The sequence below is a fragment of the Nanorana parkeri genome, unplaced genomic scaffold (assembly GCF_000935625.1).
Source record: "Nanorana parkeri isolate BGI_ZX_2015 unplaced genomic scaffold, ASM93562v1 scaffold645, whole genome shotgun sequence".
In the NCBI taxonomy this organism is placed as follows: Eukaryota; Metazoa; Chordata; class Amphibia; order Anura; family Dicroglossidae; genus Nanorana; species Nanorana parkeri.
The window spans coordinates 33,705-57,044 of record NW_017306913.1 but is presented as its reverse complement, the minus strand read 5'-3'; the positions used below and the strand labels follow the sequence as shown (position 1 = coordinate 57,044).

The following is a 23,340-nucleotide window of genomic DNA, read 5'->3' as shown; positions in this document are numbered from 1 at the left end:
ACTGATGTCAATGATGGGGTGTCATTGCTTCCTCTGACGCCAAAGATGGGGCGTCATTCCTTCCACTGACGTCAATAATGGGGCGTCATTGCTTCCACTAGCGCCAAAGATAGGGCATCATTGGTTCCACTGATGCCAAGGATGGAGCGTCATTGCTTCCACTGACGCCAATGATGTGGAGTTATTGCTTCCACTGACGCCAAAGACTGGGCGTCATTGCTTCCACTGATGCCAAGGATGGGGCATCATTGCTACCACTGAAGCCAATGATGGGGCGCCATTGCTTTCACTGACACCAATGATGGGGCGCCATTGCTTTCACTGACGCCAATGATGGGGTGCCATTGCTTCCACTGACACCAAGAATAGGGGGGGGTCATTGCTTCCACAGACTCCAATGGTAGGGCATCATTCCATTCATTGACGCTAAGAATGGAGAGTCATGAATGGGACATCATTGCTACCATTGATTCCAAGAATGGGGCGTCATTCCTTCCACTGTCACCAATGATGCAATGTGATTAATGCCAAACAGTAGAGCACTATTCTACCATTGAGCGCGGCCATTTCTGTTTGCACGCACTGAAGTCACCCTGCCTACCGAGGAATTCATAGCAGTTAGTAATGAACTCCATACCAGCACTGGGAGTTCAGCTGCACACCGAGAGAACACAACGCTCTGCACATCCCCCCTCACACACAAGGCTGACATTTCCCCGCACACCTGAACACGCCCCAGCCCGGTCATCGTTACTATACGGTACGAGCTGTAATCACATTAGACACCCGGAAGTACCGACTGTAAACCGATGTCTGGCCATATACGTTCTTTAATACTACGTAGTACAGGCCGGTGCAAGGCATCACGTGACGAGGCTGGCAAAGATTAAGATTGGTGGAAATGCGGAAGGTTGCAGCCAGCCAGCTGGAGAGCAGACAATGACATCACCGCTGATGGGCAGGACCGTAGGTTGTGACACGCCTGTTGAGAGGGCGTGCTTGCAAGGCGGGTTTCAGGGGGTGGAGGGGTGTGTCTGTAGGGCAGCGAAGCGTCGCAGGTGGGCGTGGCGGACTCCTTGACGCGGCGGTCGGGGGCGGGCTGCCTGTAGTCTCAGGCGGCTGCGTGTTGACTTCCTCATAGTGGTCAGTGTGGCGGGCGACCGCAGTCTCTGTCCGCGGGGGGCTTTCTAGGAAGCGCACGGGGAGTCCGGCTTTCCACGGGGTGTCGGCTGAGCACGCGGTAAGTGAGAGGGTAAAAGAGGGGTGCCGGTGGGGGGAAGGGGGCACCACCGCTTAACTCTTCGTAGTGCTAAGTGAGAGAAGTTCCCGGGGAGGAGAAACAATGCGGACGCAGTCTTCCCTTCATACCTGTCACACTTCCTGTGTCCTACACATTCCTCCCCCGCCCTGTCCCTGTGTGCCCCCGTCACCTGCTCTGTCATACCTGTCACCTGGACACCGCCCCCTGCTGGCCACCATAGCTGGGCCCCTACTCCCACTCCTGGGAGTGTATTCATGGGATCCCATAGTGTATGTCATTGTATTATGGAGCGTGTATAGCTGGGGCCCCATAGTGTGTGTCATTGTATTATGGAGGATGCATAGCTGGGGCCCCATAGTGTGTGTCATTGTATTATGGAGGGTGCATAGCTGGGGCCACATAGTGTGTGCCATTGTATTATGGAGGGTGTATAGCTGGGGCCCTATAGTGTGTGATTGTATTATGGAGGATGTATAGCTGGGGCCCCATAGTGTGTGTCATTGTATTATGGAGGATGTATAGCTGGGGCCCTATAGTGTGTCATTTGTATTATGGAGGATGCATAGCTGGGGCCACATAGTGTGTGATTGTATTATGTAGGGCTGCAACAACTAATCGACATAATCGATTATAATCGATTATTGAAAAAGTTGTCAACTTTTTCAATAATCGATTAATCGGCTTCCGATCAGTTGGCCCTGTTCACGGCTCCACACGCTGTGCGCCGCACCTCCTCCCCTTGATTATATTATGGAGGATGCATAGATGGGGCCCCATAGTGTGTGTGATTGTATTATGGAGGATGCATAGCTGGGGGGCCCCATAGTGTGTGTGATTGTATTATGGAGGATGCATAGCTGGGGGGCCCCATAGTGTGTGTGATTGTATTATGGAGGATGTATAGCTGGGGCCCCATAGTGTGTGTGTGATTGTATTATGGAGGATGTATAGCTGGGGCCCCATAGTCTGTGTCATATTATGGAGGATGCATAGCTGGGGGGCCCCATAGTGTGTGCCATTATATTACGGGCAGGGTATAATTGGGCCCCATAGTGTGCTCTCAGGGCCCCTGTTTCCTGCCCTCCCCCTAGCAGTGTAATCTCTGGTCTCTATCACAGACTTCATCCTGTGTGGGGTTCAGTTTGGTAGACAGGAGGGCCCCTGGACCTGACAGGACCTGACTGGTACACCCCAGGAAGCTCTGCTGGAGAGCCGGCGATCATTATCACATCACCCCCAGTCCATAGACACCACAACCATTTGCAGAGGGAAGAGTCAATAATCCAGTCAGGTCATTGTTATTGCTTGTGTGCCATTGGGAACATTTCCCTGTATGTCCTGTCCTAAAGATGCAACAGGAAGTGAGAGGAAGTCTCCCAAAGTGAAGGGAATTTCCCTGTTATCAGTCCCCGGAACAGGTTTCCTCTATTCAGGATTTCACTGGAAGATTTCTCCTCTGTTGCTGTGCCATTTGAGTGTCAGCTTTTGATGTTCAGGGTGGCTCATACTTCATAAACAAGACGCTGAGGGCAGCTTCACACCATTTTCTGGACCAGATCTACTCCAGATCTCATCTGGAAAATGGTGTGAACCTGTCCGCAGTTCCAGTGTATTCCAGACCAGACCAAATTAGACGTGCAATATTTTTCTGGTCTGGTCTGGAACAGACTGCGCTGGTGTGAACAGAGGCCAGAAATAGCATAGGGCTACATTGGGATGCATTTTGGGTCCGGAAACAGTCTGGTCTGGAGATGATGTGGTGTGACTGGGCCCTCAATAATAACGGAGCACCAAGATGTTCCTCTTTTAGGTTCATTTTCTAAAAATGTCTGCGCCCTAAAACCTGAATCCCATTTAAAGGAACCCTCTAGTGTCACAAAAACCCAACACGGCAGGTGCCTTCATGCGTGTCTGCTTTCTTGCTGACAAATCGCCATCCAATACAAGCGCTTTCGGGGTCTCAGCAGTACCCCTTCATTCTGAGCCTGATGAAGGGGTACTGCTGGGACCCCGAAAGCGCTTGTATTGGATGGCGATTTGTCAATAAAGGACTTTTTGCTTCAAAACGTTTGGTGTGCTGGTGACAATCCTTTCTAGATCTGCATTGTTCACGGGGCCGTCCGTGGTCACTACAAGCACCCACCTGCTTGGCAGGTTTACTACTATTCCGGTAAGGAGTGCAGCTGGTTCTTGACTACATGCTTTCTTGCTGCACCCCAGCACTCTGCCACCTCTCCTCTGCAAATGCTGACTTCCTGGAAGTCAATGTTTCCATAGGCCGGGGCTGGACCAATCCCAGGAGCCAGGTAGGACCGACATGTCTGCTGGCTGTGGACTGAAATGTATGAATGAGGTTCTTTTTCTCTCCATCAAATATGACCGATTTTCATCATTCTGTGACATTCGTTTCCAGTCTCTCTCCAGTACAGGAAGGTTTGAGCACTCTGGGATGTACTGGTGACAAATCAGCCCATGTCTGGCAGATTGTAGAGCTGGTGATGGTGGCAAATAATGTCTGCATTGTAAATCTCTTTTTGTCTTATGTTACTAATATCAGGCAAACCCTATTCCAGAGTTAGGCAACCTCAGTACTCCAGCTGTGGTGAGACTACAAATCCCATCATATCTCTGTGAGTCACGTCTGTGGCTGTCAGTCTTGTAGTGCCCCATGGGACTTGTAGTTCCTCATCAGCTGGAGTGCTAATGTTGCCTACCTCTGCCTTTGGGAGGGGTCATAGCCTATGCCTTGCTGGTACAATACGTGAACTAGCCTGCGTGCCAGGTACATGTGTTCATCCTGCCAACGCACAGCCAGGACTTCAGTGGTCGTGGCCAGGTTCACACCTGGGAGATCCCGGGACGCGCACAGCAGTTGCCATGGAGCCTCGTTGGTTTGAATGGGGTTATATCTGCTCAGCAATCGCTGAAAAAAAGGTACCTGATCTGCCTGTCACGACTGGGGTGCCATTATAAAAGAAGTAGCGGTGGTGTGCGATTCCGCCAGTGCGGTTTTGTGCACGATTGCTGCGAGGTCACAGAACGCCTTAGGGCTTGTTCACACCAAGTGCGGAGCAGTTACAGAACGCATCCAATGTATTCCAATGATATTTTGGGCTGTAGTTCCCACCACATGTTCAGTTCCAGAGCATGTGGAAAACTGCAGCATGCCCTATTTTGTGCAGATCGCACTGGACCTGAAACGCAGGCACTAATGTGCCACGCGTTTGGGTGCCTGGCTGCAGCTGCGATGCCATTTAGTTCAATGCACCACCACGCTGCCTCCCTCCCCAAAACAAAGTGAGCTGGCCGGTTTGCGTTCCAGAGGCCGAATGCACTCTCGATGGTGTGACAGGGCCCTCAGTTCTGATAAATCTGTTTTCATACTCCTGAGATTGGAGCAGTTGTTGAGCAATACAATCTATAGAGCGTGTTATGCCAAGCAAGCTTTGTCTGCTTTATTCTGTGTCTTTTCTAGAACAACTTCAGAGCCTTTTTTCTTTGTCTTTTAGGCCGTCCTGTTATTTTTATTGTATATTGTTTACTGCGTCATTATTACGTTTCTTTAGTTTGGCAAAAGTCATCTGCACGGCAGTCTCTCCTGCGAGAACATCCTTTCGCTTGTTTAAGTTCTAGGAGTGTGTGTGTGTTTTTTTTCATCCTTTTTCTTCTCGCTACCATGCCAAGTTATTGTACTTGAGAGTGGTTTCTTTATAGGCCATCTGTTCAAGAAAAATTGCAGTACACGGCTTGCTGAGCAAGGCTGTTCATAGCCGTGCGCTGTGTGCAATGTACATAATGTATAGAAGGCTGTGCCGACGTAGGATGTTAGCTGGGCGCCGCTCGTTTTGTCCAAATTTAATTAGCGGATAATCCTCCATACAGAACTTGCAAGTGGCTGTATGGGACAAGCTGCATTACTTATATACTACTTAATAAATAGGATGAAAGGATTTTGTATGTTTCTCACTCGGGGTATGTTGGCTGCTTTGTGATTCCGGTCCAAGGTTGATTTTGCTATCCTCTTGTGTCAAAGGGGCTTATGTGGCATTAATGCTGTTAACTGTGTCGATTCTGGAAGCGCCGGCAATTTTTGCACTGCGTGTCATCAGGCAGGTATCTCTCCTGTGGTGGGGCTATGTTGTCAGAATTCTTGACCCGAGGTGCTTTGTAATGTGGAATGTTGTGCAGACAAGCAGTATATTAATGCACGTGGAGGTGTATGAAGCAACGTGGTGAGAGGGAGGTGAAGTCATTAGTGTTTGGTTCAGTGCATTTCTTTTCATTGTCAAAAATGATTAACGCTTTCTGCGCTCGATGGAACTTTATATCTGCAAGGAGAGTATGATTTTTTTTTTAATGGTTTGTGCACATCAGGATTTATTTTTTCCCCCCCAGTCTATAAGCTCACTCATGCCTTTGTCATAAAGCAAACAATTATTTGGTAGATGCCAATGGATTTGTCATCATCTGTGGTATGTGGTGCTTGGTTTTTCCTAGCATGGAATGGAAATATATTGTTTCTAGTTATGCACCAGAGGCGGGCATGCAATTTGGTCAGACTTTGTAGCTGCAAGGATCCTCTGGGACTAGGGGACCCTTTTATGTTAGATGTGCTGGGACCCCTTTCTGTAGTCATTATGACCTGGACATTTCTTATTGCTAGGTCACAGGCAAAAACAGTAGGCAGTCTGCATCATGTGCTCCTGGTTTATGATGTCCAATGGGTATCTGACAGCAGAAAGCTACTTTACGCCCTGCATTACCAGCCAACCTCTATCTTGTGACATTGTTTGGGTCCAGCAATTGGGTAGGCCTGAGCACGGCATTATTAGAAGAGGTGTCTTGCTGTGGTGACAATGAAGGAAGGCATGTTGAAGGGGTGAGTATACATTTCCTATACCCTGTTTCCCCGAAAATAAGACCTACCCCAAAAATAAGACCTAGTACTATTTTTGGGTATTGCTAAAATATAAGACCTACCCCGAAAATAAGACCTAGTTGTGACCATTCCCAGGGCAAGTGGTGGCTGTCTCGGGGAACTTGAAGAGCCGCAGGAGAGAATCAGCTGTGCCAGCGAAGCCGGCGCTAGAGGAAGCGAGGCGGCACCGGAGGGAGCAGATGCCTTCTCTATAGCGTCGGCTCCTGTCACAGGCAGAGTGATACCAAATGCACTCCGCCTGTGAGGAATCGATAGTGAAAGCTCGCTTCGCTCATTCTGGCCAGCGATTGGTTAGCAAATTGCTCTCGGAAAGGTACGGCACCCCTGATTGCCCTTATCACTATATTTTTGTGCATGAATACATGTAGACTTTTCTACATGAATAAGTGTGGATTGTTGTACATTAAAAAGAAAACGACCTGCCCCGAAAATAAGACCTAGTGTGTTTTTTTTGAGCCAAAAAAATATAAGACAGTGTCTTATTTTCGGGGAAACACGGTAGTTAGAGGCGAGCATGACATTTAATCAGACTTTGTAGCTGCTAGGGCTTTCTTGGTCTTGGGGACCCTTTTGTGTTCGATGTGGGTCAAAATGGTGCAGGGACCCCCTTCTGCAGTCAGTATGACCTGCACATTTCTTACTGCTAGGTCACAGGCAAATCGGGAGGCGTTCTTATTCATGTGCTCGTGGTTTATGATGTCCATCTGGCAGCAAGAGTCTACCTCACCACCTATATTATTAGTCAGAGACTAATATAATGGTGGTGCAGAAGGCTTTCACCATTTCCTGCAGCAACATCTGACCTGAAAGTGAAGAGGCTTTCCGCTGACTGTCTCTAGTTGCATAACCCGAGAAAGTTTTTGATATCACAAAGTCTACTTTTCATTTGTATAAATGTGCTTCTCCATCGAGCTGTCACCCATCTGTACAGAGAGTTATGTTTTTGTACTTGGGCACTAGTTGAATGGAGATCCCAACAATTGTCCTTGCACATGAGCTCTTTGTTCACTTTATTGCCACTGCTTAACAGAATTTTATTCTTTCTGGTTTGCTGGTCATCCCATTATCTCTGTTAGATTTCCTTTTATATTATAGAGGTTGCAAAAAGGGAAGTGGGAACGCTGTAAACCATAGATGGGTAGGAACGGGGCCAAGAATTATGGCCAGAAGATCTGGTCAGAGCCGTAGTCTCTGGAAGGTTACTTGTTCCTGCAGTATCACATTTCAACAAAGTGGCCTTTAAACTTGGAAAGATTAGGTTAAAATTCATAATTTTTAGATTCAATAATAGCCAAGTCTTTCAATATTTTTTACCATGATAAAGTTGCCAGAAAAATGTTACAGAGGTATTGAAATAGACCATGCCACCTTGCCTGTTCAGGGCAAAATGGCAGTATTTTATGGAAAGTCCACCCTCCACTTTTATATTCACCCCTACTGACCCCCACTGCTTCTTTCCCAGTTGCAGCGGCCACAAAATGTTTGAGCTCCAACTCCAGGCAATGCCAGCGGGAGCAGTATGTCCCGACCTCCATCTTGTGACAGTGTTCGGGCCCAGCAATTGGCTAAGCCCGAGCACTGTGTTATTGGAAGAGGTCACATAACTGGAAGTACTGGGTACTTTGCTGTGGTGACAATGAAGGAAGGTGCTTTGGAGCGGTGAGTATAAATTAGTGTGTGGGGGCTTTACAAAGACACTGTTACTTTGCCCTGGGCAGGCAAGGCTACACTGATAAGTTATGCATGTATGCACAGCTTTCTTTAACTATAGGAAATTGAGCCCCATCAAATAACAATATTAGGGCAAACCTGCCTTAAGAAACATGGCATTTGACATGATTGAGCTCTGTTTATTAAAAATGCTAGTTTCTTGGCTGTCATGCTTACACTTTTATTTGCAGTACTTTTAGTTGCTGACATAAAAGAATGTGGAAATGGACTTAGATTAATGACTAAAAAGCGTTCCATGATTGGATGAGGGGGCAGATTGTGACATAACTAACCCCCTGCACAATCAGAGAAACACCTTGCATTCATTGATAGGCGTCCTTTGAATTGCCGCTGTGCCGAGTGACCCCCTGTGTTTTCGGAGCAGAGGGGATGCCACTCAGCCCCATACAGGACATGGAATATGGCTGTAAAGCACTGTAGTAGCTCCAGCTACTGCGGTGCTTTACAGGATCCCCATGGGCCAACTAGGTATAAAATATGCATACCGGCATTGGGTCAAACTGGACCACTGTATGTATGCATAAACATTTCTACCTGCAGTTCAGCTTGAATTTAACCTTTTTGAGCTAGGTTTAATTTGATCTCTTGTAGCTAGATTTATTAGGTTATAGAAAGCACCTAGACAGGGCATTAGCCTTGGGCTCATTTTCTTTGCTGTGCAACTTGCTTTTTATGCTCTACTGTGTGTTGGCTTTCCTGCTTGCGGGCTCAGAGAGACTAGTATGCTAAGTCTTAGCTGTCTTTCATTTTTTGCATGCTCAGATTCAGGTTTTAAATCTAAATATCAGCAGCCATATGCATGTAGCTACAGGAGGGGGATGTCAGTAATAAAATTAAATCGGTGAGTTGGCTGTGACAACCTGAGATCAGATATAATGGAAGTATAATATGTTTAACAGGCGTGGCGTACCTTTTAAACACCTGGCTGGAGAAATAGAGATTCTCGTAACTGCCATGCCTTAAAAATATATTGCATTTGCCTTCTTTGACCCTTTTCTGTTGTCACATGAAGCTCGCATTCCATATAAAAAATTAAAAAGGACCTAAACTGTGGAATGTGCCCTAGTCGCCATTATTGCCTATACGCTTCCTGCAGATGAACTGTTTCCTTATTACTGGCTTCGTATACCTTTTTTCTGTGTGGAGGCTGCCACCTTGGTAGAGGGGCCTAATTTGCCTTCTAATGTCAGAGCTACCCCCTTAATGACAGACGATTGATAGAGGCATAATCAAGTAGTGGCACGAGGAAGTACAGATTCTCAGAATGAATGAAGCAGGAAGGCCCTTGCACTGCAGGTCCTCAGGTACAGCGTCCTCTCCAGTAACAAGAAAGGTAACATGTACGTTACTGACATCACCTAATCTCGCAGGTAGAGGCGGAAATGGTGGCAAAAGTGAAATCAAAGTAGTAAAAATGGCTTTTATCTGTGTTTTATTGTGGCAACAACATAGCCTGTGCAACAGGAAATGTGAAAACCACCAACCCTTCGGCGACACTGTGGTCCCCCGTTCTCAAGGTCTGTCACCGGAGGTCAGTGAAGATTCTTTGACCGCTTTGCTCTTATTTTGTGGCTGTGTAATCATCACAGAACTTCATAGTGTTCACAGCATGCATTTCTATTTCCAAACATTATGTTGCCTCAACCTTCCTCTTTCACCCTTTGTATATTTTGAAATCTAAAATCAGAGCAGAGCAATTTTAAAATTATGCAAGATTCATGCATCTTACTACAAACACCAGATTATAATTGCCTTGGTAAAATAGGAAGTAGTTACATTTCATCTAATCTGAAGTAGTATATACTTGGAGTAAATGTATACCCAGGTACTGAAATCTCCTAAAATGTAACATGTTAATGCAATCTAAAGTGTCATTTTTAAATATGCATCTTTTGAAGAACAACTCTGGGGCGACAAAAAAAATGTATTAACCCTTGCAGTGGGGCTGCTACCCTCCACGACAAGGGTCAACTGCTCATTTGTGTCTAGATCAGTCCAGGGCATTCCCTGCCCCGCAGATCCTTTTTACATTATAAGGATAGTGCTCTTACTCTTAATAATATTGTCAAGCATGCTACATGCCCATATTTTATTACCCCCACCGACTCAAAACTTGTATGCGGTAGGAAAATATGATTGGCAAGTTCTTCTTTCCTGGTCCCCTCCCTGCCCTCCTCTGTTTGATTTTATTTTTAAAATGCAATTAATCATTTCTTAGCTTGCCACTAATGCCACCATTCTACGAACAACAAGTCTATTTTGCATATAGTTCACCTTGATGTTAGCCTTTAACCTTGATTTTAGCACTCTCTTAAAACCCTGAGCCTCAGAAAACAATTGGGTTTTCCTACCAGGTGCTGTGTGTGTAATTGAAACCTTACCTAGACTTCGTGATGCATAAGGTAGCAGTGCTGAAAGGCAGACACCTTGTGTTGGCAGTAGATAATTGTTATTCTTCACATGTCCTGGTGGAGCCTCTTGGATGCTAGGCCCAGGCAATATCCAGACTTTTGACTTTTCTCCAAGTCAAGATGAAACCCCTCCCCATCCAGGCCTGAACTCTCACTTCTGATTACTGAGGCTCTGGCAGGTGGCAATGGAATAACTGCAGCCACTGCAGATAATCACAATCCGCCTAACCAACTGCTCACTGTCTTCAACTCCCCTGTGCCAATCCCTGCCCTGGCTTCTACTCGCCCAAAGGATACAATTCAAAATATTAACAACCACTTACAAAGCTATCCACAACTCTGCCCCTGGCTATATCTCAAACCTTGTCTCAAAGTATCACCCTAACCGTCCTCTCCGCTCCTCCCAAGACCTTCTGCTTTCCAGCTCTCTCGTCAACTCCTCCCATGCTCGCCTCCAGGACTTCACTAGAGTCTCTCCCATCCTCGGGAACTCTTTACCCCATCCTGTTTGTCTATCTCCCACTCTGACTGCCTTTAGGCGTTCCCTAAAGACTCATCTCTTCAGGGAAGCCTATCCCTCAACCTAACCACTGAACCATCATGTTCTCAAAAAGTCCATCCCCACACAGCTACCTCATGTATCACTGGCCCCTCTCTTTCAGATTGTAAGCCCTCACAGGCAGGGCCCTCCTTACCGTCTTGTCTTGAATTGTATTGTGTTTGTAATGTCTTCCTTAGGCCCCATTCACACTAAGCGACATAACTTTTGGAGCGGATCCGCGCGGCCGGGATGGGGCGACGTTTCACCGTCGGGCTGCATTAAAAAATCAACAAATCGCGCAAAATCCACCCACAAAAGGGTCCTGTAGAAGCTACTTGCGACGGGTGACACGGAGCTGTACATGAAGACAGCTCCATTGAAAATCATTGGCCAGCGACTTCTCGCGATATCGTGCGGCAAAAATGCGCAATATCGCGCGGCAATCCGCTCAGTGTGAATGGGGCCTTATATTGTAAAGCCCTGCGCAAACTGTTGGCGCTATATAAATCCTGTATAATAATACTGTAGCATCGGGGAGGGGGGTTGAGTTTGGACTTTGTGACAAATGTTTTTTATTGTAGGTGGGCAGTGCAATATTGCACTTATATATTAATTGCTTAATTTAATTGTACACAAATAGTGTACAGCGGATACGTCCAGGCCTGAATGTGAAATGTTCACAGAAATGCAGCATTACATTATTTATACAATGTCCAAGTGGAACAAAATGCGGGGAAAAATACTATTTGCAAAAAATGACGCTGTTCTTATTCAGAATTTCAACTTACTGAACGTTTCTAAACATAAGAGTTATCCTTTACATAGAAGGCATCTGAACCTCGGATGTTTTATTACTGCTCAATGTGCTGCAACTGCAGGTTGAGCGTTCTGCTGCACAGCACCGTTGTCTTGCTTCGTGCGTGAGGTTCTCTTCAACAGATAAACACACATTGAGTGACTTTAAGAACACTGAAAGAACCTGATAACATCTATGTGCAAAGCTGACTAAATCAGGGCATCCTTCGAAGGCTGTAGACCACAAATATGCTTCCTCTTCCTGCAACCTGCTTATGTTTTTCTACTTGCTACAAAGAAAATTCTGCTAAAGGAAAAAGGTACATGCTTCTGAAACTCTATAGTTGCTTTTTTTTTTTGTGCATTTCATATTACGTATTGTGTTTAACTTCTGGCCGTCTGAAAGGGATTATTGGCATCCATATATACTCACAGGCCACTTTATTAGGTACACCTTGCTTGTACCGGGTTGGACCCCCTTTTGCCTTCAGAACTGCCTTAATTCTTCGTGGCATAGATTCAACAAGGTGTTGGAAACATTCCTCAGAGATTTTGGTCCATATTGACATAACATCACGGGCCCAAAGTGTGCCAAGAAAATATCCCCCACGCCATTACACCACCACCAGCCTCCATCCATGCTGTCACGCCAAATTCTGACCCTACCATCTGAATGTTGCAGAAATCGAGACTCATCAGACCAGGCAACGTTTTCCCAGTCTTCAATTGTCCAATTTTTGGTGAGCCTGTGTGAATTGTAGCCTCTGTTTCCTGTTCTTAGCTGACAGGCGTGGCCCCTGGTGTGGTCTTCTGGGGCTGTAGCCCATCTGCTTCAATGTTGGACGTGTTGGACGTTCACAGATGGTATTCTGCATACCTTGGATGTCACGAGTGGTTATTTGAGTTACTGTTGCCTTTCCATCAGCTTCCACGCAAACGCCACTCGCTGGATGTTTTCTCTTTTTCGGACCATTCTCTGTAAACCCGAGAGATGGTTGTGCGTGAAAATCCCAGTAGATCAGCAGTTTCTGAAATACTCAGACCAGCCCATCTGGCACCAACAACCATGCCATGTTCAAAGTCACTTAAATCCCCTTTCTTCCCCATTCTGATGCTCGGTTTGAACTTCAGAAAGTCGTCTTCACCATGTCTAGATGCCTAAATGCATTGAGTTGGTGCCATGTGATTGGCTGATTAGCAATTTGTGTTACCAGGGAATTGAACAGTTGTACCTAATAAAGTGGCTGATGTGTGTATATCCTTTGGTACCTTTTAAAAAAAAATCCAAACGCATCATTACAGCATCCAATGTTACTCATTTTGATTTGATGTACCCTTTGTTGATGCACATTGTTACCTACTGCCCTCTGGCATGCCTCATAGGTACCCCATAACATGTGTAGATGTCTTTCTAACTTCAAAATGCATGTCAGCTTCCAATCAATTCCTGCTGCTTTTAAAATAATAAAAATGGCTAATCTGAATCATGAAGCCTTATGATTTCCTAAATTTTAAGTCTAACATTCTGAGTTTAAGTTGACAACAAGCCGGAGTATCCCTTGAATTTAGACGTAACCCTGAGGGGTGCATGTCTCTAAAGTTGAGAACTGTCTTGGCCAGAGCTAGAAGATTCTAATTCTGTATTATGCTGTTCATTTCTACTGCCACTGGCAAACAATTTCCCTTTGTTCTTCATTCTTTAGAAGCTTACATTTTAACCGAATGTGCTCTGAAAAGAAGACTGCAAGGTTGAAGCTGGTCAGAATTGTTTCGAGGTGTTCTACTTTTGTAGATTTTATTTAATGTTTAATTTTTCTTTGTTACAGACTTGTCCTCATTTCACAGATCATGTAGGATTGAACATATCTTCATAGATGTATGAAGCCCCATCTTTTTTTATCAATTTAGGAAATGAATTAAAGCATCAGTAGGGTGATTGAGGGACTTTTAGGCAATATAAGGGTTAACTCTGGGTTGGACAAATCCCAGGAGCCAGGTATCCAATGCTCCTTAAAAATAGCACCTGGCGCCTATTGATTGGACAGGCTGACTTCTGAATTGCATATTAATTTTTCCCCTCCTAGGTTGTCTGCTTTGTATTTTACAGCCTGTGGTAAAATGTTTGGCCAAAATGCAGTTGTTTCCTGTCCTATGACTGTATTGTAGAGCAGTTTTTGGGTGCTCCCATCACTCAGAGCAATGTAAGGAAGATTACATCTACCTAGATATTACCGACTTTGTCAGAAGCTTGTTTTGTAGGAACTAATTATGAAAACTAGTTGAGTGACATAACATCAGCAGTGTATGTCTGCTCCAAAAGTAGGGCTATCTATGTTCTGAGCTTCAAAAGGAGTTTGTTTTTTTATATGCTTTTTTCCAACCTACTTTGTTTTTGCATTATTTCTTACAATCTGATTTATAAGAATCAAGTATTGTAAAGACAAAAAAAACCCTGCTGATCAATTTATAAAGCAGAGATTGATAGATTAACATATAATTCACACTTTATAACTCCAGTGCAGGAATCGGCAAAGTAAACCTGTGCTAACTTTTAGAAGTAGTAAACTGCCAGAAAAAGATCCCGGATATCTCCAAGATCATCTCTGGACCCCTGAAATCCATGGTGACCAATTGTGCAGTAAAAACTTGAGCTCTAGGAGCTTTGACTAGTTCAGTTCACTACTGATTTTTGAGATAGCAAATTGCATTTAGTGGCCAAAACTGAGGAGTGAATGACTAAAATGTATACCTTGTAGTCCATTCTTTTACTTGGGGCCGCATGGAAGGGTTACCGTTCATCCCCAAATTGCTACTACTGAGGTGCAGAAGTGTGCTAAAGCTGAAGTCACTGCTTGCTGAAATGATTTCTTTGGGGTTCCCGGGGAATCTGGATGATATCTAGAGTTTTGTGCAGACACCTCGAGGTTGCTTCTTTTTAGTTCGGACTTCCTGTGGTCGCTTCCTTCTGCGAGTAGTGAGTGCAAGAGTCTGGCTGTTGTGCTTACATAATCGGTCCTAGTTTGAAATAACACAAAAACTGCTGAGAAAGGCAGGTAACCAATTAATTGAACAGGAAATGACATTTCTAGTGGAGTTGTACGCAGTGTACAACAACAGCATTATAGTCATCTTTTTTACTGAAGAGTAACCTATGGGTTTATAGATGGAGAGGTGTATGTTGTTACACTAATAAGGGGCAAGATGTAAGAAAAGCTGCCCAACAGAACCATAAGAAATCCGAAATAAAGAAGTACACCTTTGTTGGCGATATTAGGTTACATCAGAAATGCAAAGTTGAAAATGATGTAGTGAACTAGCAGTAACAATAATCAGGGGACGTTATTCAATTAAAGGGAAATTATAGTGGTTGTAGTACCAGAGAGTGATACAAACCTACAGGGGAATCGTGATCTGTCTGACTGCCAAACCTGGAAATAATGGCATAAAATCAGATCTAATTTGATTTTTTTTTTTTTATTTTAACTGGGTGATTTAGTTGACCTGATTCCTAACCACCTCCAAATTGGGGGATTTTCACTTAATAACACAGTAAGTGGAATTTATCAAAACTGGAGCAGCTGTGCATGGCAGCCAATCGTCTTTTCTTTCATTTTCAAATCTTAACTGAACAGACTGAAGAGAGAAACTGGTTGGTTGCCATGGGCGCTCTAGATTTAGTTTGCTCCAGTTTTGATAAATTCCCCCAATGTATTTTTGAAGCAATGGCTATTAATTTATTTATGACCAGGGTTTTTAAGCAAAGAAGCAATATTGGAATGTTATAGCCATTTTGAAAAATCATAGCTCGCTGTAAGATATTATGAATTCCATTAAATTCTATGATGGATATTGTAGCAGATTTTGATGTAAATGAAGCAAACCTTTTAGGGCTCATTCACACGGGAATCGGAAGTGAATCTATGTTGACTTTAAGGGCTCATTCACACGGGAATCGGCCAGCACGTATAGCTCCGTGCTGCGTGCACGGCTGTATCGGGCAGCTCCCGGGAAGGACCGGTGCTGTGTGTGATTAGTGTCCTTCTCTATGGGACTAAGCGGCCATATGCCCCCCTACGCTTGCCTCAAGTGCAGGTCCGTACGGGTACGCGTGTCCCGGCTCGGACACAGATCAGATCCATACCGTTAGCGTACGAGTACGCTCACCTGCACGGACTTGCAGGGCGGGTGGCTAGGGCGGCGTACAGCAGCGTAGTCCCATGGAGAAGGACGAGGGCTGCGTACTAATCACACGCAGCACCTGTCTTTCCCGGGAGCTGCCCGATGCGGCTGTGCACACAGCATGGAGCTGTACGTGCCGGCCGATTCCCGTGTGAATGAGCCCTTAAAGTCAACATAGATTCACTTTATGGAGCTATTCAGACTTTTGCTTTGCGTTACCTGTACCACACACAGACAGTAATGTGCATTATTTCATACGTTAATGTGTAGTGGTTTTAATGGACCTGCAGCATTTATTGAGTGCATTGCACTACAATGTGCAAATGTTTCACATCTATTCATTTTGGTGCTCTAAAACTGTACATATGTTGTGGTACTATGGCAAGATCTGTTGGAGTGTTACTTAAAATGGATAGTACGAATGTGTATGGGTTTGTTTATGAAACGTCCGCCTAGTGTATAGCTGGGTGTATGCCGTTCGCACGCCACGAGCATCTCTAGATGATGCTGAGGAGTATAGGAATGTCCTGTGCATCCTAAACCATATGTGGTTCTATTGTAGGAAGATCCAAGAGCATGTGGCATAGAATAGGAGAATGGTTAAGTGGTTTAAGACCAATTACGTTTGTGCTGGAGGGGATTAATATTTTTTTGTGTGCCAGACTCACGAGAAAGATGGAAACTTTTTGACCCGAGTTATATTGATGACCCTAAAGGAATTCTATAAAAGGTAGACAAATAAAAGCACGCCACAAATTAAAGATGGTATGGTTTGGCTTTCCAGATACTTAATAATTGAATATTATGGGACTAGAGCAGCCTTTCTCAACCTGGGTGCAGTGGCACTGTGGTGTGCCTTTTGGCTTGCTCTGCTGTGCCTCCAAATTGATGTGGTAGTGGGACTGTGATGTAAAGGGGGGAATGAAGACAATGTAAGGAGGTATGTGGATGTAAAGTGGAAATTCTGATGTGAAACGGGGGCTCTGATATGAAAGATGGGCTTCTGATGTGAAAGGTGGACTCTTGATGTAAAGGGGGGGAGGCAATCTTGATTTGAGGGGGGCACTTTGATGTAAAGGGAAATCCCACTTTTTTTGTGTGTTTTTCCGTGGGGTCCCCCTTACAATGATATTTTAGACTGGTGTGGCTTGAGACTTTGCATACGTTTTTAAAGGCTGTTTTGTCAAATAAAGGTTGAGGAATGCTAAGCACAAAGATTCTCCTTGAACATAGGTGCTCTTAGGAGAAATGTTCCATGATTCACTTAAGAAAAGATATGGTGTAGCTTTGTGTTTTTTGGAGAGTTGTTTGAGTAGAGAGAAAATATGAATTGTGTGAAATATGTATTGGTTGTAATGGCCATACAGTATGTGTTCCTGATTTTGTGTGAGATGTTCTTCAATAAAGCTTAAAAAGCACAAGTTGGGCCATCCATGGGACTGGAATGTAATGTATCTGCAAATGTCAGATCTAGTAACTAGCCGCATTCTGTTGCCTCTATGAGCACACACGTTCCTGTCTTCTTGGGGCTCATTCGCTCTCTCTCCTTTTTTTTAATGTAGTTCGCTGCATTTCACAAAACCCCAACGCAAGCAAATCACATGGGCAGTAAAATACCATATTGCCAACCATTCTATTCTCTCCAAAGTGCTGCATTCAAGTTTCAGATTACTGTAGTCATGAATAATGTGCACGCAGATATTGGAGCTGACTTTACAGAGTAAAGCTGTCTTGTGCTGTTTTGTACATTCAAAGTGGAAAATGTAAAAAAAAAGCACACAAAAAAAAGCAGAGCCAGATGTTTTATAAAAATAAGTTTGTCGCTTTCATTTCTGCTGAAAAAGCGGTGAACTTAGTCACTGGACACATTATTAGCTGTGCACAAATAGATTTGGCAGAAAAAGCTACAGAAAAAGACAAAAGGAAATATTCTTTAATAACATCAGTAAAGCCAATCAATGTTTAACTGGAAACAGAACAGAAGCCAGAATGATTAACTGTTAACTTGGTGAATGCAAATCCAGTGGAGGTGACCACCTGGGAAAGCTATTACCAGCTAACTTGTGTGCGTCTGCTGCAGGCTGAGCTGAATATCTTTGGGTAGGGCCAGTGCTGGGGAGGGGGGGAGAAAATACCTTTTTTGTTTGCACTTCTATGATAAGAATGCAGCATTTTCCAGGCTGGATTACTCCATGCTTTTGTGGCAGAGAGAAAAGCATTGACAGGAAATATTATGCTAATTTAATGCCAGATTTTCAGCTAAGCTTAAAGTAAAAGCAAAATAAAAAAAATGCATAGAATACATCCACATTTCCCTATATTATGATTTTATTCACCATTCAAGTACAGAAAAATACTTGCTGTCCTACCAAAAATGGACTTGGTTCTTAATTTCCTGTTGTGTGCTGACAATACAGATTTTTGTGGACTGAAATGACTAAAAATGGTGTCAGCCCAACCCAACTGTATTTTGCTAAAATACCGAATTGTATCCCCTCTTATCTTCACAACATAGAGAGTGATTGTTGTGTAGTCCAAGAATAGAACTGGGGTAGTGATTAAGCTCCTTGCGATAACACAGGAAAGGTAAACAAGGCGCAGGCTAGCTTTGGAAGCAGTGATTTAACCACATTTGTGAACAGACTTCAGGATTTACTTGATTGTGTCACCTCAGAGCTGGCATCTTAGTCCAGGAACACGATGCTACTGAACCTGGATGAAGATGGCTCTGGGAGGGAAGGCATTGTTGGGGGTGGCGCATGTGATATGCGAGACATAATAGAAGTGTTTCACTTACATATTACTTTGCATTCATGTACTTAAAATAATATCTCTGATGCCCCAACAAAGCCCCATCACTAAAGGTCCCGATTTCATAAGTTAGTTGCATTTAGCAGAGGATCATTTTTTATTTGTTAATATGAGATGGTTGAGTTGTAGTTTGTATAGGGGCAGGTTTGTTGTATGGATCCCACAGAATCAAAAATGTGCCTTTTGCTTCGAGCTCAGCAAGATCAATTTCTTATCAACAATGCATCCAGACATTAGTATATGGCTTTTGTAAGTGACACTTTTAGAGTTTTATGTTTTGCCCGGAGTCCTCCCTTACAAAAGCAGCTGAGAAATGTTACATCTCTGGATGCGGTGAGGTAAAGGTGATGATATATTTTACACTTGTGATCTGTAAAGTTCAAGTCTCTGTATGCTTCTGCCATCTGCACAAGGCCTTGCAGCTGCTCAGAGCTGGTTGCCAGCCCCATAGATAGCAGTGGGGATTTCTCTGACAACCGGCCAGCTCCTGAGCTATGTGCAGAGGACTAAAGAGTGGCAGTCCCCTGAACCTGAAGATCTCTAGATCAGTGGCACGGTGGTAAATGCAGGCCCAAACTGTAATTATTTTTAAGGTATTACCCTGTCCTCCGTTTTCATCACATCTCTTGAAGCTCTGGATAGCTCTTGACTATTTTGTGGAAAGTTTTTAACGGTATTTCTTTTCTCTTGCTTTCTTTCTTCCCCCTAGAATTTTCAGCACGATGTCATAATGCTCTCAATTCTTCTAAAGAGGTGATAAGCGTTATTGAAAATGGCTGACAAGAGTGGGAGGCCCGCACCTGGTCCGGTGTACGTTGAGGTAGAATATGATTACGAGTATGAATACAAGAACAAAAAAATTATCATCAAGCAGGGCGAGAGGTATGTTTTGATGAAAAAGTCAAATGAAGACTGGTGGCAGGTGAGACAGGATGAAAACTCAAGACCCTTGTACGTTCCAGCTCAGTATGTGAAGGAAGTGGGCAGAAAGGCGTTGATGCCTCCTGCCAAACAGCCCGCCCTGCCCAACAGTCCTCTGAAAGTGTCACAAGGATTACAGAGATCGACCGAGAATATCAATAAATCTCCAGAGCTCACCAGTTTCGGGAAAAGCTCCTCAATTCGGGATGCCAACCAGAACTTTGGGCCTGGCAGTAGCCCAGGCCAGACGAGAGGACTGACTCTAGACCTGGTACATAACAATGGCAAGTTATGTACTGATTTACACTCACCAAAGGCCACCAGCAGGAGCCCCTCTGCCTTGCACTTTCCTGGTCCAGAAATGATGGATATAGAAAAGGCCAGCTTTTCAAATGAACACTCGGATTCTGCTGGGGAAAACTCGGAAAAACTTCTTGCAGATTCAGAATCTGGAGATGAACTGAGTAGCAGCTCGACGGAACAGCTTCAGGTAAGATTGAACCTTAAACCTTAAACCTTTTTGTACTGGACACTGAAGGGAAATATTGAGTATTCTATTGCTGATAGCATCTTGAAAATGCTAGTTACCTGGCTTGCATGTGCCTCTAGTGGCTTTAATACTTTTTAAGACCCTGAAACAGCATGCATGCAGGTCAAAAAAAAAAGTCTTGGTGAAGTTAAAGCTCCTACTCTGAATGCTTCTTCAGTCAGTAACCTCAAAAGTACTAAAAGGAAACCTATCTGGACAGGGTTACACTTACTGTGTCTCATTTCCTTCATGCTTCAATACTTTGGGACTGATGTTATAACTCTTTCACCCAGGGTTTGGTTGGGTGGAAGATTTATAAGACGGTTCCTTTGCGTCCATCACCTGAAAGAAGCATTCACATATTAATGTCTGGCTTTATAGATATGCATACTTGTTGAAGGCCAGTGACTCAAACCTTATTGAACACAGTGGGTCATTGTACTAACCAGAAAACTAGCATCTTCATTGGCAGCCTACATGCATCTCAGGAAAGTGAAGGCCTGCAATACTTGCTAGGCACCGGTTTCCATCAAATAAACAGCCAAGACTGTGAAGTATACCAATTTACATTAAAGGGAACCTCCTGTGAGAGAAACATGGAGGCTACTGCTGGAAATGCTAGTTGCCTGGCTGTCTTGCTTTAGTACTTTGAATTGGTAACACAGGGCAAGTATGCAGTTAGAGAGTTCCGACGTTCCCAGGTATAAAGTACCTGTTCTAGGTAAATGATTGGAAGGTATTGAACCAGTAGGTCGGTGTAGCAGTCAGGCAGTTAGCTTTTTTTGGAAGGAGTTCAGCAATGAAGGCCTCCATATGCCTCTATGGAAAATATAATGAGGCCAGTGAGCTGGGATTTTAATTATAACAGACATTTAGAGGCCTCTGATCCTTTGTGTGAAACACGTAGAGTTGGTAGATAAGTGAATGCATGTCATAATACTGTGGTCTTTTACCTTCTAGTCATTGAGACAGATGGGTGAGCTGGTGTTCATACACACAGGAACATTCCCCCATATGTATGTCCATGGTGGCATGCATGTCAATTGTAAAATCACAAAGGGGTGGGGCTTGGCAGGATAAGGGAGTGGCTTTGGTGTCGGTACATTTTTTGCATTTGTGAAATGTTGCCTAACCTTGCAAGTGGTTGATGCTTTTGCTGCATTACAACGTTCCTTGTATGCTATAGAGCAGGGGTGGCAAACTCCGGCCCTCCAGCTGTTGTGGAACTACAAGTCCCTTGAGGCTTTGCAAGATTCTCACGGGCACGACTCGCAGAGGCAGATGCATCATGGGATTTGTAGTTTCACCACAGCTGGAGGGCCTGAGTTTGCCACCCCTGCTATAGAGGGTAAGTGCTGGACTGAAGACATATCTGAAGTGCCTTGTAACACAAAGGAGGTCCTCTGTAGTGAAAGGTTGAGTTGAAAGGCCTGATATGTTCATACCGCTGCCAAAGTTTGGTTACTAAAACTGTCTAATGTCTGTGTTGTGTCCTATATCAAAAGGGATCTAGATGTGTTTGCTTTTTTGATTTGCAGACACTCTGTGTGCTCTCCCTGCAGAATAAAAACATGTTGCAGCTTTTTCCTTTTTAGATAGTAGCAATTTGTACTTGTTGATGCTCCTGTACAGTAAGGCCCCTTTCACACAGACTGATCAGGAGAGGATCCGTGCAGGTTCTCTCCTGATCACCGCAGTGTGGAGTGAATGTCACCACAGTGACATCCATGTCCGTATAGTTTTTTTTTTTGTTTTTTTTTTTTTTAACTCCATTTTGTGATGGAGGAAAGAAACTGCATTTACTGCTCCCCATGCCAGTGTATGGAGAATCGGATGTAAATAGACATGTGTCCGTTTACATCAGATTACCCCTGATCCGGCACGATCTGGTCTGGCAAAACAGAACACTGTTCCATTTTGTCTTTACGGACCCGGTCGGAGTCGGGGGGTAACTGGGTGTAAATGGACTCTTGTCCGTTTACACACATGCATTAGGCATCCGATCGGGTCCGCCTGGAAAAACTGACAGATCGGTCAGATCGGGGCTGCCATGTGAAAGGGGCCTAAAGCTGTGAGTGGTTGCTTTGTCGCTCTTCTTACCGAAAATCCCAAATCACGGGGGGGCTTGGGTGCTCGTAGTGACTGCGGATGGCGCCCCCAGACAATAACTGTGGATAGATGCCACCAGCACACCAGAATCATTTCAAATCCAAAATGTTAATTTATTGAAACATCATGTCACCAGAACAAGCGCTTTTGGGGCCACGCAGGGTCCCAATCATCAGGCTCAGCATTGACCAAATGGTCCCAATGGCCACGCAGGGTCCCAATCATCAGGCTCAGCAATGACCAAATGGTTATTGCTGAGTCTGATGAAGGGAACCCTGCTGGGCCCTGAAAGCTCTTGTTCTGGTGACATGATGTTTCAATAAATGAACATTTTGGATTTGAAATGATTCTGGTGCGCTGGTGACATCTATCCACAGGGGCCTAAAACTGGCTACACTGGCCCGATCTGCCGCCTCCGGCTGACATCCTTTGATTGAAAAATTGAAGGAGCAGATCGGAACATTGTTGGCTGAGCAGCGTCTACATCCAATCATATGCAGACACTGCTCAGGCATTTTGACAGCCGGCTGGGCCAAATGCCGAAAAAACATAGCTGCAGTGGGAGATTCAAAGCTTGGATGGAGTAATATGTTGGATATTTTTGTTCAGCTTTTCATGCTGAACGGAAAAAAACTGACAGCGTATACCCAACGCAACTGCAAGCACTTCATTAGATGTCTCTTACTACCCTGTAGTTCCCTACCAGGCTTTGGTCAGCTTCACTTGCACTAAGAACATAGACCAATGGTTTGATATTTTTTTTTTTATTTTTTTTTTCACACAATGGCACATTTCTAAGATTGTATAGAAACCTTTACACCTATATTGTGAATAATGATAGAGTGCAGAGCTCTTATTGTGAAAGGATTAATATCTATTGTATATGTATGCATTTCGATTTCCTGATTGTTATCATTTATCATTCAGGTTTGTTTTGTGCTTCATCTGTGTCCTTGGTATACAAACGATAAAACTGAATTGATAGAGCTCTGACTCACTCTTATAGTGTTGTTCTGCCATTTTGTTGCTAGGCAAAAAACTTGCCCTTTTAGGATGCTTGTCATGATGTTCCTTTGTTCAGCTTTGTCATACAGAAGCAGATGTGTATAAAAG

At 44.3% G+C, this 23,340-nt stretch overlaps 1 protein-coding gene across 1 annotated transcript in view; it reads left to right on the top strand.

The window, feature by feature from the left end:
* The first annotated feature begins 1,091 nt into the window (after positions 1 to 1,091).
* Positions 1,092 to 23,340, top strand: part of LOC108792460 (rho GTPase-activating protein 12-like) — a 39,255-nt gene continuing 17,006 nt past the window's right edge. Inside the window, exons 1-2 of the mRNA XM_018563250.1 lie at positions 1,092 to 1,240; positions 19,378 to 20,079. Of these exons, the coding sequence (XP_018418752.1) occupies positions 19,441 to 20,079 (639 nt within the window). The 5' untranslated portion in view covers positions 1,092 to 1,240; positions 19,378 to 19,440. The remainder of the gene's footprint in view (positions 1,241 to 19,377; positions 20,080 to 23,340) is intronic.